Source organism: Mycetomoellerius zeteki, unplaced genomic scaffold (genome assembly GCF_001594055.1).
Source record: "Mycetomoellerius zeteki isolate Tzet28-1 unplaced genomic scaffold, Tzet1.0 scaffold135, whole genome shotgun sequence".
Taxonomy (NCBI): domain Eukaryota; kingdom Metazoa; phylum Arthropoda; class Insecta; order Hymenoptera; family Formicidae; genus Mycetomoellerius; species Mycetomoellerius zeteki.
Window position 1 is genome coordinate 1391711 of NW_017256287.1, and position 16949 is coordinate 1408659.

Genomic DNA, 16949 nt, shown 5'->3' on the forward strand with positions numbered 1-16949 from the left:
CGTCGTGTATTATTCAGTACTTGCAATCCGAAAATATGATGGACAAATTACGTTTAAACTGGCGAAAAATTCGAAACATGATACGAAATATATTCAAATTTAAACATTAAATTAAATAAATAATTACCATCCGCGCATATATAAATATCGCAGGAAAAAATTTATAGTTCCACTTTCCACACACACATTACTTTGATCTGTATTTTAAGTGAATTATGCAAAATACTTGTTTCGATCAAAAAATCGTTGCAAATAAAAAATAAAGAGGTAAAATCAATGCCATCTGAATTATGAAAATCAATAACGAATAACAGATCAATACATGCGTAAGCGCAGTTACGGACCCTTGAGAATTACCTATATGCAACATCATTTATAACTAAAAAATTATCGTCATATTTTCTCGATTTTTTAATATTACAACTTTGGCAACTCTAATTAATCTTTAATTAAGCGGGATGTATTGTACGTTAATATGGAATATGTACATCCCTTTTTATCTGCGATATATATATATTTACGTGAATATTTAAATAAACATGTTAAATTTACAATATTCAGTTTCATTTCTCATTGTGCCTCAAACTACCGCAGGTAAAACGTTGCTTTGGAAAACGATCCACAGCATACAATTTTGACGTACGATAGCCATGTACAATAAGTATTATTAGCATGAGAGAGATAAATATTGATTAAGGCTTGCGATACAGTACACGAGGAATGATGAATGGTCAGGTAGTTAATCACTAACTGATTAAAGCGCGCAATCGCCTCTAATCCACGTAGACAAACCTTCACTTTAGCGAATCGAATCATTACATAATGTGAACTTCAAATAGATTTACACAATGTATAGTAATTACATCTATATATGTATGTATATATTCATTATCTATAATTATAATCGTATGTATCAAGTGTCTTAATTCAAAGGTCAAAAACATATATTGAGCTCGCAAGTGAAAGCATATGATTATGCGCGTAATGCACCAACGGATTTAAAATCCAAGTAATTGAAGGCTTGAAGAAAGATTAGTTGTAAGATTCTTAAAATATCCTTAAAAAAAAAACTACATAGAAAGTAAACATTAAAGAATATCTCATATGCTGTCAAACAGAAGATATCGCATTATTTATTTATTTTTCCCAAAAATTTAGAATTATTCTAAAACTCTAAAATTATAAGAGCTAAAAATGTTCAAATCTAATCTAAATGTTATCATTTTTCCGAAAAATCACAATACGTTAATATTATTCTGAAATTGGATTCGTGGATTTTATATCGGACAGAAGAGATCTTTAGATTTTTAAGTAATTGAGGTTTGTGTAAAATTCTTGATTTTCTCTTATATTATGCAAAACTCTTACATTCTCAGAGCAGACTTTTGCGCGTCAAAACGCGTGTAATCGCGCAGCTTTAATGATGAGCGTTTCGGTCGACTGAAGTTCTAGAACGTGCGAGAACGGCGCGCATCCGCGGTGCAAAGTCACACCTCACTGCCGACTCAAAGTGGACTAACCCCTTAATTGGAAACGTTGAATGAATTCGAGTGCGGTGAGGAAGGGACGAACACGAGACGAGGAGGAAATGCGGGGCAAGGCAATATGACTGCCATTGTTGGAAACTATAGCGCTCCGATGCCGTACAGGAAATCCTCGCAATGCGCAGCCACCCGCGCTCCTGCACATGTCGCTCCCGTTCACGTGTTTGTCAATGACTTTTTTGATTTGCACAGCTCCACCAATTATAATTACTATACTTTTCTCTATTCTAAAACTTTTTATTTAAATTTTATTTTAAGGAACTTTATTAAGGAATTTTATTTATAAGGAACTGTAGAACTATGAAAAAAGAGAGAGAATGCTACTGGACTGTTATAATTTTTTTTATATTAATAGAATGTCGTGCTTATAACTTCACAGATCCTTTTCAAACAGGAAAATAAAATTTATCAAAAGAAAATAAATAAGAATGATAGATGTAGCTTATCGAATTTTTAGAACAACCTTTTTTAATGCTGTGCATTAAAAATAATAAATTTAATCATGTAATATTTATACAAATCCTGAAACAAAAAATGCATTTAATCAGAAGATATCGTTTGTTTGTATAAGCTGAAGTTGTATATCATTATTTTGAGTGATGCATTAATTACCATTGATTAATGTTATTTCTTGAACGTCGTCGAGTCATTTAATTGAATCTGTTAGTCGCCGTAAATACGATACACGACATGAATTTTAATTCTGTACGTTGGCTTTCGCCACTTGTCGCACGCTTAATGATGTTATTTGGAGCTGTCTGAACGAGCAGCTTATCAGATCAAGGGATTTATAGAATCAGTTTCTTAAATAGTTTCGTGTTACATAGATATCTTTTTGGATTTCTGATCTTTTTTGGATTCTAAAAATATTAACTGCTAATGATAGAATTTAAACGTTATAAGATTATGCAAATATAAAATTAAATTATCAAAATAAATTTAAAAATGTAAGCACTCACGAATCATTTTAAACGATAGGTAGCAAACTAATGCAAAAATTCAAAATTTAGGATTAAAAAGCATCTTGTGCCAAGTTTCTTGTAATATCGTTAATAATAAGCTATTTAATTAGGATTAATTAGGATAACTGTAATAATGCGATAAATGCATGGCGTCACAATTATTCAATATAATTCAATGTAATTCAATGTAAATTATGTAATTAATAATTATTAAATCTCAGTGATTTTATGATATTTAAAAATCTATATTTTTCGTATTTTATATACGATTTGCCATCGAAAAAAATATTCTCGTCATATTTATTAGTATAATTAAAAATAATGGAACTGAGTGAGAGAAGTTACAATAATTTTTTAATCCAATTTCCTTATTTCCTTCCATTTGCTTATCTAGCGCATTTGTCCTATCATCCCTTGAAATTTCGATCTTTCAAGACTTCTTCGAAATTAAAGATTTAAAGCGTGCGGCTTGCCATCGAAATCAAGTGAGAACCGTTGGTCGATTCTATTTTAGCGCGATCTCGAGATTCACGTCGCGCGTGGCGACGACTGCCGCTTCGAGCGAACGCGGTGCAAGTTAAAACGTATCTAAACTCGGCGAACTGCGCGAAACGCGGGACTCAAAGACTGCCGATAACGAACATTATCGAGCGACACGTAGCGTAAACATTTATGCTCGCATCAACGCGATCCTCTCGCGTCCCAGCCCCGCTGTCCGCCCCGTCCTCTAGCTCTACCTTGCAGTTGCTTGCAGTCTCCGATGGCCCCGGCCGGTGCCCGAACAAACGATACGAGCAGCACGTGCGTCCGACAGGAGAAAACGACGAAGCATCTGGCGCGAACGACCGCCAGCGGAACGGGAGGAGGAGAGGCGCAGTGGGAACGATGCGCTGGATGCACTCCGCGATGCACTACTCCGCTCCGCGTCCGTCGTCGCGGACGGATTCCACGGCGATCCGGAGCGTGTGAGGCATTGGATGCAGCTGTTATATGTAAACGCTACGGTATCGCAAAACGGAAATGTCGAAGGTAATAACCCTCGTGTTCTATTATAGGAGAAGTAGCCGCTATACTATTATTAACCATTACGGAAAACTGCAATCGTAACTCCAATCCGCGACTCCACTCTTTACGACTGATATAAAGTGGCGCTTATCTAATTTTACCTTTTTTTATTATTTATATTATGGGTAATTTTCAGTCGTACACATATGAGTTCCATGGCTGCTCTAGTTTCATGTCGGAATATGTTACGTACGGTACTTTCGTACCGTATTAAGTTTTTAAGTAATAATATTGACGTAAGTTCTGAAAAGAAAATATCAAATTTTTTTAACAAAAAAAGAAAACAACGTTTACTTCTTTTCACGATAAGAGATTATTTTACCAACAGCCAGCTCTCGGATGCTTCTAACTTTAACATAATACAGAAATGGCTAATACGTGTAGAATATCTCGAATACAAGCATTTCTGTTTTGTGAAACGAAAGCATCGTAAAAATCGCCACGTGCAATCTGGGAGAAATCGTGATTGCGCTAAGTAACGTCGGACAAATCGTAATGCAGCTTAAACGCTCGATGCACTCGGCGGAGGCAATATAGCGAATTGGAGCATGCGAAGCAATAACGGTGTATCTTCAATGCTAGCATTTCAATTTCGTGAACGAAAGTGTTGTAAATATCAACTTGTGAAGATTATTATGTGCTATTTAAAATAAATCATATTAACATCAGTAGCAACGCAATTCAAACGACGTGCACGATGCACTCCACGAGGTGCATTACATTGATTTTAGTATGAAAAGCATTGAGATATACACATGAACGTGAAAGAAAGTGAATGGATCAGACAAATCTTGTAATAATAATAAACTAGAAGAAGATTATATCCTCTATCAGTTATTGAAGAGTTCATGTATCACAATTAAATTGGAATAATAAAAATGAAGTTAATTATAAAACTATATAGAGAACTATTATATATTTTTATTTTGGAATTTACACGATGATATCCTAAACGCTAGTTTCTTTTAGGTTTATGACACATTTTTTCTCGAGGCTATTTCTCTTCTAAAATTCCATTTTCCGCGTTCGTTCGAAATGGCCGATAACAAATCAAAGAATTGCTACCATAAATCGTAACGCAGGTCAAGTCCGCAACTCGTCCTAGTTTTCCTATATCGCGTTATAAGAAAGAATTTGTTAATATTTGAAGGCGAAGGAAAAACTGATGTGTAAACAATATATCATATCAATATATAAGGATATTCAGAACGTAAAAAAAAATAAATAACGCGATATCTTCTGTTTGACAGCACGTGACGATCATTTATAGCTTATCTTAGGTCTGTTTAAAGAACAAAATATCAAAGATCAGCACAAGCGACAAATATATATTAGTATCAAAAGAGTATTTCAATTATATATGTATATATATATATATGTTATAATTATGTACTCTCTAAAACTTTTATAGAATAAATTTTATTTTTAAAGATTGAAAATTGAATCACTCTTTTTCAAGAATGACTCATTTTTCACTCTTTAGAGTTTAGAATGAGATTCCATTCCAAAAAATTTAGAGAGTAGATTTATTAATAACTACATATATATATAATACAAAATTATTATATAACTGAATTCATGTATTAATATTATACTTATATCTTTGTAGCAATTAATAATCGTGCGTGCTCTTTCAGATGCTTTTCAAATTTGCGAGAAGTACATGGCATAAATACTTAGGCCTGTTCTACAATAAAGTCGTAAGCGGTAAGCCGTACGAAATTAACCAATCATAGTCGATTATTCTTTTCACTTAACTGTGATTGGCCAATTTCTTACGGTTTATGACTTGCGACCCTATTGTAGAACAGGCATTAGGCCGTATTTTGATAACATTATATTGTACCTCGTATTGTATTACACATTACATACATTCAGCAACAATTAATCACTACATTCACAAAGCCGACACTTTGAATCAATAAACACGAAGCGTCAAGTTTAAAGGCCGAGACATTCTATAATTTTATCGAATTCGATTTGCTATCTTTTTTTAATATGATTTTTGATATGACAATTTTATAAATCGTCAATCTACATAACGTATACATCTCACGTATTTAAAAATCTTTTCACAATTTCTAACACACACACACACAACATGAACTATTTTTTTTATCTGGAGAAGCTTCGGCTTATCTTTCGTCGACGCATACGAGGCTGGAAAGAGGGAAAGAAGAGGAGAGGAAAAAAGAACCGCGGTCGTGACGACGGTTTGCCCGATAAGGGAAGAGGCACCGACTGTTATGAGATTTTTTCTAACATACGCATATCGGCACAAGGCGCCTCTTGTTCGAGATCTGCGAGCCGGCAAAACAAGATGCTCGCAGATAAGAGTGTTCGTCGACCGTGCGAACGACTGCCGGTGCATACATATTCAAAACCACGTTCGCCGTCTCTCGCCGTCGACCCATCCGCGTCCGTTCCCTTCGAATATTTCTCTATGCGCGGAAGTGTTACAGGATATCCCGGAATTACCGATCATTTCTCTCGATCACTATCCTAAGAATTGAACTAAGCAGAACACTCGTTTTGACGTCGGATCATCGACAGTTACCAAATCTTAGAACATACAGAGCAGGAACTGTAAGATCATACAGTTAGTAAATAAAACTTTAAAAGTTCTTAGATTAGTCAAATTCTTAAATAATTAAATTCTGAAATTTTCGAGTGCACGCGCATAGATTCTCGTTTTCGGAACTTTTAAAATAAACTCGCAATTCCTTTTACAACTAAATTTTTACTTCCCTGGAACAACGATGAACAGTTTTATATCTAATAGAAAATAAAGAACGATTTGATAAAAGTAACTGATATAAAATTATATTATCAAAAGAATATAAAACATTTTTTTCTATCTTTTTCTTTTTTTTATCTATTTTTGAATGGAAAAGAGATTTTGTAAGAGTAACGATATAAAAATAAAGAGCTATTTTATTCTATTGATTCGTATCATAATCAAATGCATAAAGCTTTACAATAATATATTACCGTTCTATATATGTATAAAAAAAATTAAATATTCTTCAGAGTCTATATTTGTAATGTCAATAAATATTCTTTACAGAAAAAGCATCTGGCGGTGAAGGCAATGACGATAAACCGCCGTGAGGCAAAAAATATTTATTAAAACACCCGCTAAATTGTAAACCACATCTATCTACGAATATAATATTTCTGATGCCATGACAGTCCACGTATTCGTTCACAAATGCACCGGCCAAAATTTGCCATACCACATCGGACTGCATATTTTGGTAAAATATAGCGGAAATAACATTGCCCGCGCGCCTGATCAAAACAAACTACGACTTGCGTTAACATTTCAGGAAAATAAAAGAGAGGATATTTATTTTGTTCATCGATATTTTGAATTTCCCAGTTATACAGAGCGATGAAACTTCACACTCACAGTTGTTGACAATTGTTGTGCAATTTAAAAGTACTATTGCTACGATATAAAATCGTTGAATATTGTTATGAATCGCAAAAATAGATAATTTAATTCAAATTAAATACATTATACATACATAATGCATATAACTTCACTTGTAAGTATAATTATGTTAAATTGTTCAATAAAAAAAATTAGTTATACATAAATTCCGAATTCCATTCTGCCAAAACATTATAGTACCATAAATAAATTACGAGAGGAAAATATGGCATAATAAAGCATCCTAAATTCCACGTATTTTCATTTATTTACGGATTCTTTTAGCAATTTAAAAATAATTTTGCCTGAGCGTTCGATTAAATTTAATTTGTTCAATATTGTCGGCCCAATTGAGTTATTACGCACTTGTTGAAATTAACCTAAAAATACGTCGAACAAGAGAGATACTCATCCATACGAAATGCGTCATTCACGTTAATACGCAACTTAAAGCCCGTCCAATTCAACCCAGACCTACCTAACGTACTATTTATAATCCGCTCTAGAGTGGTACTAATTGGCGTTGTTTAGGGATGACGACGTCGGTGTTCTGTGACTAATCGACCGACATCTCGTTTCGCCCCACATTAAGCTCGCGCACGCGAAGCGGCGCGTGACAAACTTTGTTATTATGATCTTATCACAAAATACATAATTCACAATAATTAAAAATCAATCCAGTCATCTCGGAAATCCGAGAAAAATTTAATTGACATTTGCAAATCAAATGAAAATTATTCATCTTAGGTCAAATATCGAGTATTTTTTTCAAAAAATAATCTATATGATGTTTTTTGGTGAAAATTTCACGTAAAAGAGATGCATTTGTTCACATCAAATGTACACATAGATTATAAATTACATCCTTACTGGTGAAAAATTGATCAAGATTCATACTATGAATTACTAAAGCGTTATTTTCACGAACAGTATAGCTAAGTTTAATGTCTTCTCATCCGAAGTTCGCGGGTTAACGTGCTCGGTGAAATTTGTCGGCGAATTTTTGCCGTTATTTTTCCGTGTCGGCTCGTGGCTCTATCTCCGTCACTATGCCTGGTCGCCCATTAAAACGGCCGGGTGCAATTACGTTTAAAAATAGCGAGAGAGTCGAGAGTAGAGTCTGTTGCGCTCGATTGCATCAGACACCACGACGACGACGACGACAACGACGAAAAGAACCAAGACGACAACGACAACGAAGATGACGACGACAACGACAAAGAGGACAACGACGACAGAGAAACCTCAGTTTCGCTCGTCCGCACTTTGCGATCGATTTGCTGCAAGAATCGATAGTGTGCTTGGTCATGTTTGGCATATCATTGTCGCAAAAAAAGCAAAAAGGTCGATGCTAATCTCTAATCTCTATTCGTTATATTCATTTTTCATTTGAAAAAATTATTCAATGAAAATTTATTATTATAAATAAATCTTTTGTCACAAACGTGAATCGCAATAATGTAAATAAATTATGAGAAAAATGTGATAGAAAAATTAAAGCATCCTTAAATATGCATTTTATTCATTTATGGATTTTTCGAACATTTAAAAAATCAATTTTCTTCATTAATTCGGTTAGATATCATTTTTTAATGTTGCAATATATATTTTCCACGTTAACAAATTCTCTAAAATATTACGATAACGCAAAATCCGCTTGAAATCAAATGACAACGAAATTTTGTTATCTATACCTATATCTTCCTAAAATTTAATAAATTAGAAAAATTTTAATTTTCAATCGTTTATAATAAAAACCTATCGATATGTTTCTTACACATTAAAAAAAATATTTATATCCGATTTTATTGTAGCAAAATATATAGGATAGTCAAAAACTTTATATGGTCTACTTAAGATTTGCAATTTTTTTCAAATTTTTTGCTCAGACCGAAATTTAAAACTGATGATTAAAAGATTCAAAGAAGAAAACATTTTTTATCATTAAAAAAATATGACATTTTCAAATATTTACATATATAGATGCAGTGAAGATATTAAAAATATAGCATTTAGTGCATATGTACGCAATATATACTTACTAGTATTATTTATTAAATTCGCGAGCCGTGTAATTACCCATAAATAACGAATAAAGCATATTGGACATTAAGTTATATAGGATACAATTACCTTCATAAAGTAAAAGCAAATATATCTTTTGTATTACTTGGATTCTTTTAATCAAGAAGCTAACGAAACTTTAAAAAGAAATTAACGAGATGTATGATGAATTGCTTCGTATCAATAACGCGTTTAAGCCACAATTTCTTAGCTACAGCGATTGTTGTAAACCTCATATATTAATTCTCGGCAAGAGTGACGAAAATCAGGCGGAAACTGACGCCTGCTTGTAAACCGTGATATATATTATAGTGCAGTGTACATTGTTTCCACAACCTCTGGACCACTCCCAAAGTGTCAGTCTAATGTTTAGATCGCCGAAGATGTGGCGCTCGTTAGAAGAAACACGCTCATATAATATCGCGAATTTCAATGCACTTGACCGAAATTTATATAAAGCTCAACTTTTAATTTTACATAGTATAATAAGATATACAACAAAATATTCATAGGTATACATTATGCGATAGTGGTTAAATTATTCCAGTAATAATCATGCGTTTATATCGTGTAATTAATTAATAACGGTATTATCTCCGAATATCTTTACTAATTTGAGATAAAATCAATCATATTGAGATAGAACATTGCACTAATACAGATTGTATTTTGCAAAAATAGGTAGGATAATACATTAATTATTTAGAACCGTTTGTAAATTAATCTATTGCGTAATGAACAAAATTAACTGAATATATAGGTGAATGTAGGTAAAAGAAGCTTATTAAATAAAAGTATAAAATGAATAAAATAAAGAAAAACTTTTTCCATGAAGATCAATTAGGAAAGTTACGTGTATAAATAGAAAACATTTCTCCGGCTCAACTTACACAATTATCGTTATTGATCAATTTCACAAAGATATTCAATTTGCATTCAATGTTGCAAACAATTTAAACGACAATTATTCGCATCGGACAATACCAGGAATATGCAGTCGAGTTACGGTATCATTCAAACACACCAAGAAAAATATTATTCCAGCGGCTATTGGTTTTTCTGAACCGGATATCATACCATCGATTCGGGGTAAAAAGAATAACGCGCAAATTTTACATATACACTTTCGCTTATTATGTATATCATATTTCTCACGCATATGTCGAGAGAGATAGCGCGTGATTTATTAAAGTTTCACATATGTGAAATCGCAATAATTGTTCAATATCTTTAAAAGATATTTATTCCTCTTGTGGTTTACAACATTATCGCTTTAGAAAAGTCTGGAAATTTTTAAATAAATATTGTAAAATTTATAACGACCTTGTACGTTATATAATAACTATAATAAAATTTATTATTAAATAAAAAAAATCATAAAAATCTGTTTGTTGTCTTATTGCACGAATCGTAAAGTTATCATGATTGATGTGAACAAAAGTAACGAACAAAAAGCAACAATTAAACAACTTATATGTATATTATATGTATATGAATAAGATATATTGTCTAATAAAAATCTCAACATGGCATATTTCAAATTTTCAACATAACCCACAAGACATAAATCGATAGCGCAATAAGACAATTAAGGCGCGTAGCTCGAATGACCTTATTCCAGAAACTAAACAAGATATTTAATACAAAACAGAGAAGCAAAAGAGAAGACAGAAACCTCAATCATGAAACGCGTGCCTTCTAATTATGTAGAATGTAAACGGATAATTTACAAACTTGATGAATGTATATAATATGCAGACAACTTATTCAATACAAGTAACTTTGAAAATGAAACACGGATTCTCTATGAGCTCCATTTTGCTCTATAAGATGTAAAATCCGATGAGAGCTTTGACTACTGACCTCATTTTCACGTAATTTAGTACACAACCTTTTCAAAACATGACGGCAGGAGTGTAAATTAAACGAAAGTTGATCTGCTGATTCACGTTAGACCGGCAGCTTTTATCGTCTTACAACGCCCAACATGAGGTTTCGCGGACCCCACGTTTTGCTTGAAAAGTTACGTATACCGGCGTCCAACGCGCCCGCAAAGTTTATAAAAGTTATTCGTCTACATCCTGTAAATGACTCGAAGAGAAAGAACGAATTGTAGCACGGAAAAGCGAAGCATGGGACGAGCAAGCAAGATGGCGAGAAACGAGAGAGATAGTAACACGACTTACGCAACAACGGCAAATAACGCTAATGAGTTTGCTACTTGTATTCTTTAATATTATATTGTATTATATATAATATAATACTATATATAATAATAGTAACAACACATTGGTACAATGTTAATAATAATTTTATCTTATACGTATAACGTTATTATTATATCTTTGTTGCATGAATTATGTATTACGAATATATTTATTACGAGAAGCAATATCTGTAAGAATTAATATATCAACTTCAAAAAGTTTTATGTTAGATATATATATATAAACTATAAAAAATATCAATATGGCAAAACGTAACTCTTACTGAGATCCTTGATAACATCTTCAATAAACACAGCGCGAATATAGGTGACAAGAATAAATAAGATTACTACACGTGCACAGACATCATCACATCGACCTAATTAGATATCGTGAAAAAGCCACAAATGCATGACCGCCATAAATATTCTGTAAAATGCGACCATACAAGCATCTCTATTCGTTCATTTCATAATGAGTTTCCTCTACGACATTATTACGTGGTGTATCGTTATTTATTGTATATGATGAATAGAAAACGGAAGAAAAAAATGAGATTTGCCGGAATTTGGGTTTTTCTTGCCATTTCCGTGTTGTTTCTTCAAATCTAAAAATATGTTTCAGTCTTTTGCTTTAAATAATAACAAAAAAAACATATGAAGATCATACGAAGAAATAATAACTATCTACATTTCATTATTTATGATATTAAAGTATATCATCAAATCATATCATTACTTGATGATATACATACTTTTTTTGTTATAAATAATGAAATATTATATCATTATAGTTCGAAACGGACTTCGTAAATTTGTGAAAATTTAAATGTAGTATAATAAAAGTTTAGATTTCCATCAATTTCTCATGTATGTATAATACTTTTCACTTGTCGATATATTTTATACAAGGTAAAACCGAGTTCTATCATTTCAGCTTTCTCGTCATTAATATTGCGCGAGAGATAAACCGCTGAGAGCATTGCCGTGTACAGATTTGGGGCATTACTGGGCATTACTTAAGAGAATTGTGTATTATAATAAGCGGTATGAGGTTATACATTACTAGGGCATTAATGGGCATTACTAGAGCGTTAATAAGTATTACTAGGGCATTAATGGGCATTACTGGACATTAGTACTATTAATAGGCATTGATGTACATGATTTCAGTGGTTTACTTCTTGATATTGCTTGTTTCTTCAATATCACAGAGAGATATCATTACATTTCTTTAAAACATACTTTGTGCAAATGCTTCGCACAGAAAAGTATAAAGAGAATACGCAGATTTCTATATATCGCTGTTTGAGATCACAAATATATGTTAACGAAGGTAATCTTTTGGCCTTTATGCAAAGCTTGTTTAAATTTGTAAAAATATAGACTACATACAACGCGCAAAACTCGACATTACGTTTTACCATATTTTTCACATATAATATTTCTCTTTTTACATAAAAAGGTACTTTTTCAGAGATGATGTATAGTAACGTTCGCTGTCACAAAATAAGAAAATACATCAAGTTGTAGAACAATAAAAAAAAATTCATATTTTTTAAAGTCAATTAATATTTAACAATAGAAGCAAAATGCATGCGCAATGTATAATATATGGCATCAAACTTCGTTAAAGAAGAATTCAGTCGTCGGAGCATCCGTTAGTCAGATTCCCGTTAATAACTGACACTCCCCTTCAAAAAAAAGCTGTTTTTCAACTTCTTGATAATGATACACCTCGACGATGCCCAGCAACTCGAGTGAGAGAAACGCATGTCGACATATAAATCAGTAAATAATAACCGTAAAGATGCGCGGAAGGAGCTAATGCCCGCAATGGTCAGACAGGCCATTCTCGCAAACGGGACTTCCCGACCGGATGGATGCCGCGCCGCTGGCATCTATCGCGAATAATTGTCAATGCGGTTCGAGATTATGCTATTATGTATTTTGCCACATACCTGGACTGGTCTGCCAAGATAGGCCGCCGATGAACATTTTCCTAGAAAAGAAAGACGATTCCATCAGGCTCGTCGTCCAGTCGCGGGTCGTCGGTGGAAGAGGAAGTGGAGACTGCCGGCAGAGGGTAACTTCCGGTATCATTTTGCAACCCCCTGCGCAGTCTCCCATCCTGGGCGGCAGGTGTCACCACACATCAACAATCGAACAACACCCATTTCCTTTTATTTTTTTTTCGTGAACATGTTTCGTCGCGACGCGCCCGAAGACTGGATCTTCCGAATGCGCGACTTCCTCTCGGACCGGCACCTTCGCTTCACATCCCTTTCCTTTTCGCACGCAATGCCGCAGATTGAATCACATACACATGATTGATCCAATCGATCAATCGACCAGTTCGTTATTTTTTTTCCGCATATTAGGAGATTCCGTCAATCTCGAATTTGCGCCGTCGCGTTGGAAAAAATCGTGCGATATGTATCTTATCTCTCGAAAGTCTCTATCAATACGGATTAATGAAAAAGATAACAAATGTACATAGCACATGCAATTAGATGTAAGCAATATAGGATGTTTTGAATGAAGAATTCAGCCTGCTCACTAACTCACTTAATAATCATTACTTCAATACTTAAGAATTGTTGTAGTAGAAAAACCGAATTGATATCGAAAATTTTCACATTTGGATCCCCCCCCCCCCTTGAGGGAGTTTTACAACTGAAGTCTTTGAATCTCTATATTAAGCAGAATACAAAAATCCAGGAAACTTTGACGATAATATTAATTACGTTCATTCGAAATTTTTCCATCGAGGAACACGTGCCGTTTATCGATCTGCACTATTCCAAAGCAAAAATCTGCATGTTATCTGTTTTACAGATCGATGAATGATCTGCATGATTATGGATCATCTGTACAAGTGCGACACGCATTTGCTAACGCTTTAAAGAAGATTCCGATATCATAAAGAGTTCTAGATAAAAACTTCTCACTATCAAGGTTGTCAAACGACAAAAAAACGACGACCTCTGAGCTTTTTAGATAGGCCGCAAACGCGACACGAATAGCTCCGCGAATAAACAGACCGATCCGGAAGATCATCACCGGCTGGTGTAATCTCCGAGGAAGCGAATTCGCTTCCCTCACGACAGGCAGTGACCATAATCGATCCACGTACGCGTCATTAATTAGCCGGCTTAAGTATCCGTCAGCGTGCGTCGATAAGGAAACGACCTCCCATCCTTTTCATTCATGATCTCGTCCCCCTTCCACCTCATGGATGAGGAGCGATCCCCACTACTGTTCGCTCTTCATCATCGTTGTCGCAAATAATCGCGCCTCGCATTATTACACGGTGAGATAACGCTCCCGCTTGGTGGACGTAATCACGTGGTGGCGCATTTGAACATCGATTTTCTGAGCCACAATATAGCCATCTTCCTCCCACGCGCGCTCGCCCCCTCCTGCCCGTCACTTCTCCCGCCTTCTCTCTGCACTGCCTCTATCCGCCCATCCATCTAGAGCTTCCCAATTGGAAGAATCAAAGTGGGCTATCGTTTCCTAGCTCGTCAACACCGCAAGAGCTAAATCTAGAATTGATATCCACAGATAATTTTAACAATTATACGAGTGACAATTATACGAGTGCATATTCTCAATACCATTTATCATTAACGTCCGTATCACTTAACATTTCAAGTCTCCAATGGAAGCTAATCTTTTTAGAGAAAAATAATTAAAATGTTACCTCTCTCGATAAATTCATTCAAAGAAGTTTATCTTTTTATTTATCTGTCAATACAAACAATATAAAATATATCAACATCTTTCTCTCTGAACATTTTATCATTGAATACTATTTAAAGTATGTCGGACATGTCAAAAAGAAACTCGATGAAAAATCTTGTCAGATTAATTAATTCATAATTATATTTATATATCTACATTTATGAGAGAAAAAATATTAAAATTCATATTTCAAATGTTCTTCAAAAATTTAAACATGTAAGTAAATATGTAGTTTCGCAGTATAATTTTCATTTAAATTATCTCAAGGTACATTCGTACGTTAGAGTATTTTTTTTTATATTGATTCGAAAAACAAATATTTAAACTTTATTAAAATACTTAATATTTTAAGTTAGTAACCAAAGATTACATAGATTACAGCACAATTATGATCATTTTCTTGTGAATACAATTTGTTTCGAAATTAATCTTTAATTGAATATAAAATTTGTGTGTGAAACTCGAATTCAAGTATATTTCCTAATTTGTTAAAGAAATCGTGTCGAATGTGCTTCAAAAAATATTTGACTAAGTAAGAGTAATTAATTAAAATTCGAATATATATTTATAATCTCTTACAAGTATGTATATATATTTAAAAATATAGTTCAATCATACATACGTAGTTGAATCATATCGTCAAACAAAATCAAACACCGTTGGATGAATATTTAATCGAGGGATCTAGCGAATATTAATCAATTTCGTATCTTACGCTAGGAATGGTTAGTAACATAATTTAATCAATTCATCAGTCACGTACAATCAAGCGAAATTAAGCGAAATGTTCTCCAAGGATTAAAGATCTCATTGGATAAGCACAGTAACTGTCGCAGTGCGCTCTAACCAATACTAATCAATTTGTTATTTCACAATCATCGTAATCAGAGATGTGGCCTAATCAATTCGTTAATCACAACCAAAGCTGTATAAAAACATCACGTATTATCTCAAAAATACAGATATCATCAACAAGCCGGACACGTACGATCGAAGGAATGGAATCGATCGGATACCCCACTATCGTTTTAGTCGAGAATGTAATCAGTTCGTTGACCACAGTCGAAGCTAAACTATCGTGTTCTTCGTCAAATCTCGAATCAAATAAGTAAAAATCAAATATACTTGACATTGAACTAATCCAGCTATCGATCGTGAGAAAAATCTAAAAATCCAATTCAAGAACACTAGACGTTGTTTATGCGGAGCACCTGGACCGGTGCTCTCCATTTCGGGTAATCACGTGACAGGACGCGCGTAATTTCGCCCGGAAGAATCAGTCCACCACGTGGGCATCACGAGGCGTGGTGTCTTCACGTGTGGTATTCCAGTATTTTCGCGTTCTTTCGCGAGTCTGCAAAATTGTGTCGGCTGACGGGCAGAATTCGAAGGTGGCGGCATCTCCTCTCCCTCCCACCTTCTTTCCATTCATCTCTCTCCCACCCTCGTTCCCATCCGCCCTCGTCGACGCGGGGGAGTATACCGAACGTTGAAAGAAGGCGCCACCGGTCCGAGGAGAGGTACGCATATTCACGCGCCCGGCAAACATAAACACCATGCGTGTTTCTGCATCGCGGATTGATACACGACGATATTTGCATCGTTGTCAACGGCCAACCGCGCGATTCGGTTTCGAAATCATAACAAAATGCGCGGATTCATTCGTTTTGGAAGCGACCGACGTTAAAACCAGAGCACTGACACGGAGCAGGATAACAGAAACACAAGCTTTTTCCAAGGACGAACAATCGCCGCGCGGCATCGTATCAACGCACTGAGAACGAAAGCGCTCCATTTTCCCGCCCGTCGTTCCCCACCCCCTCTTTCTCCTTTCATATTCTCCCACGCATTCACACGCACACATACGTCCTCTCTTGCACTCGCTCATATATGTATTCTCTCTCTCTCTCTCTCTCTCTCTCTCT

The 16949-nt window shown here is 34.5% G+C and overlaps 1 protein-coding gene across 2 annotated transcripts in view; it reads right to left on the minus strand.

Annotated features, from left to right (window-relative positions):
- Nucleotides 1–16949, minus strand: part of Rbp6 (RNA-binding protein 6) — a 701590-nt gene that overhangs the window by 683478 nt on the left and 1163 nt on the right. For both annotated transcript variants that reach the window (XM_018462127.1, XM_018462129.1), the window contains exon 2: nucleotides 13239–13279. In XM_018462127.1, coding sequence (XP_018317629.1) covers nucleotides 13239–13279 — 41 coding nt within the window. The remainder of the gene's footprint in view (nucleotides 1–13238; nucleotides 13280–16949) is intronic.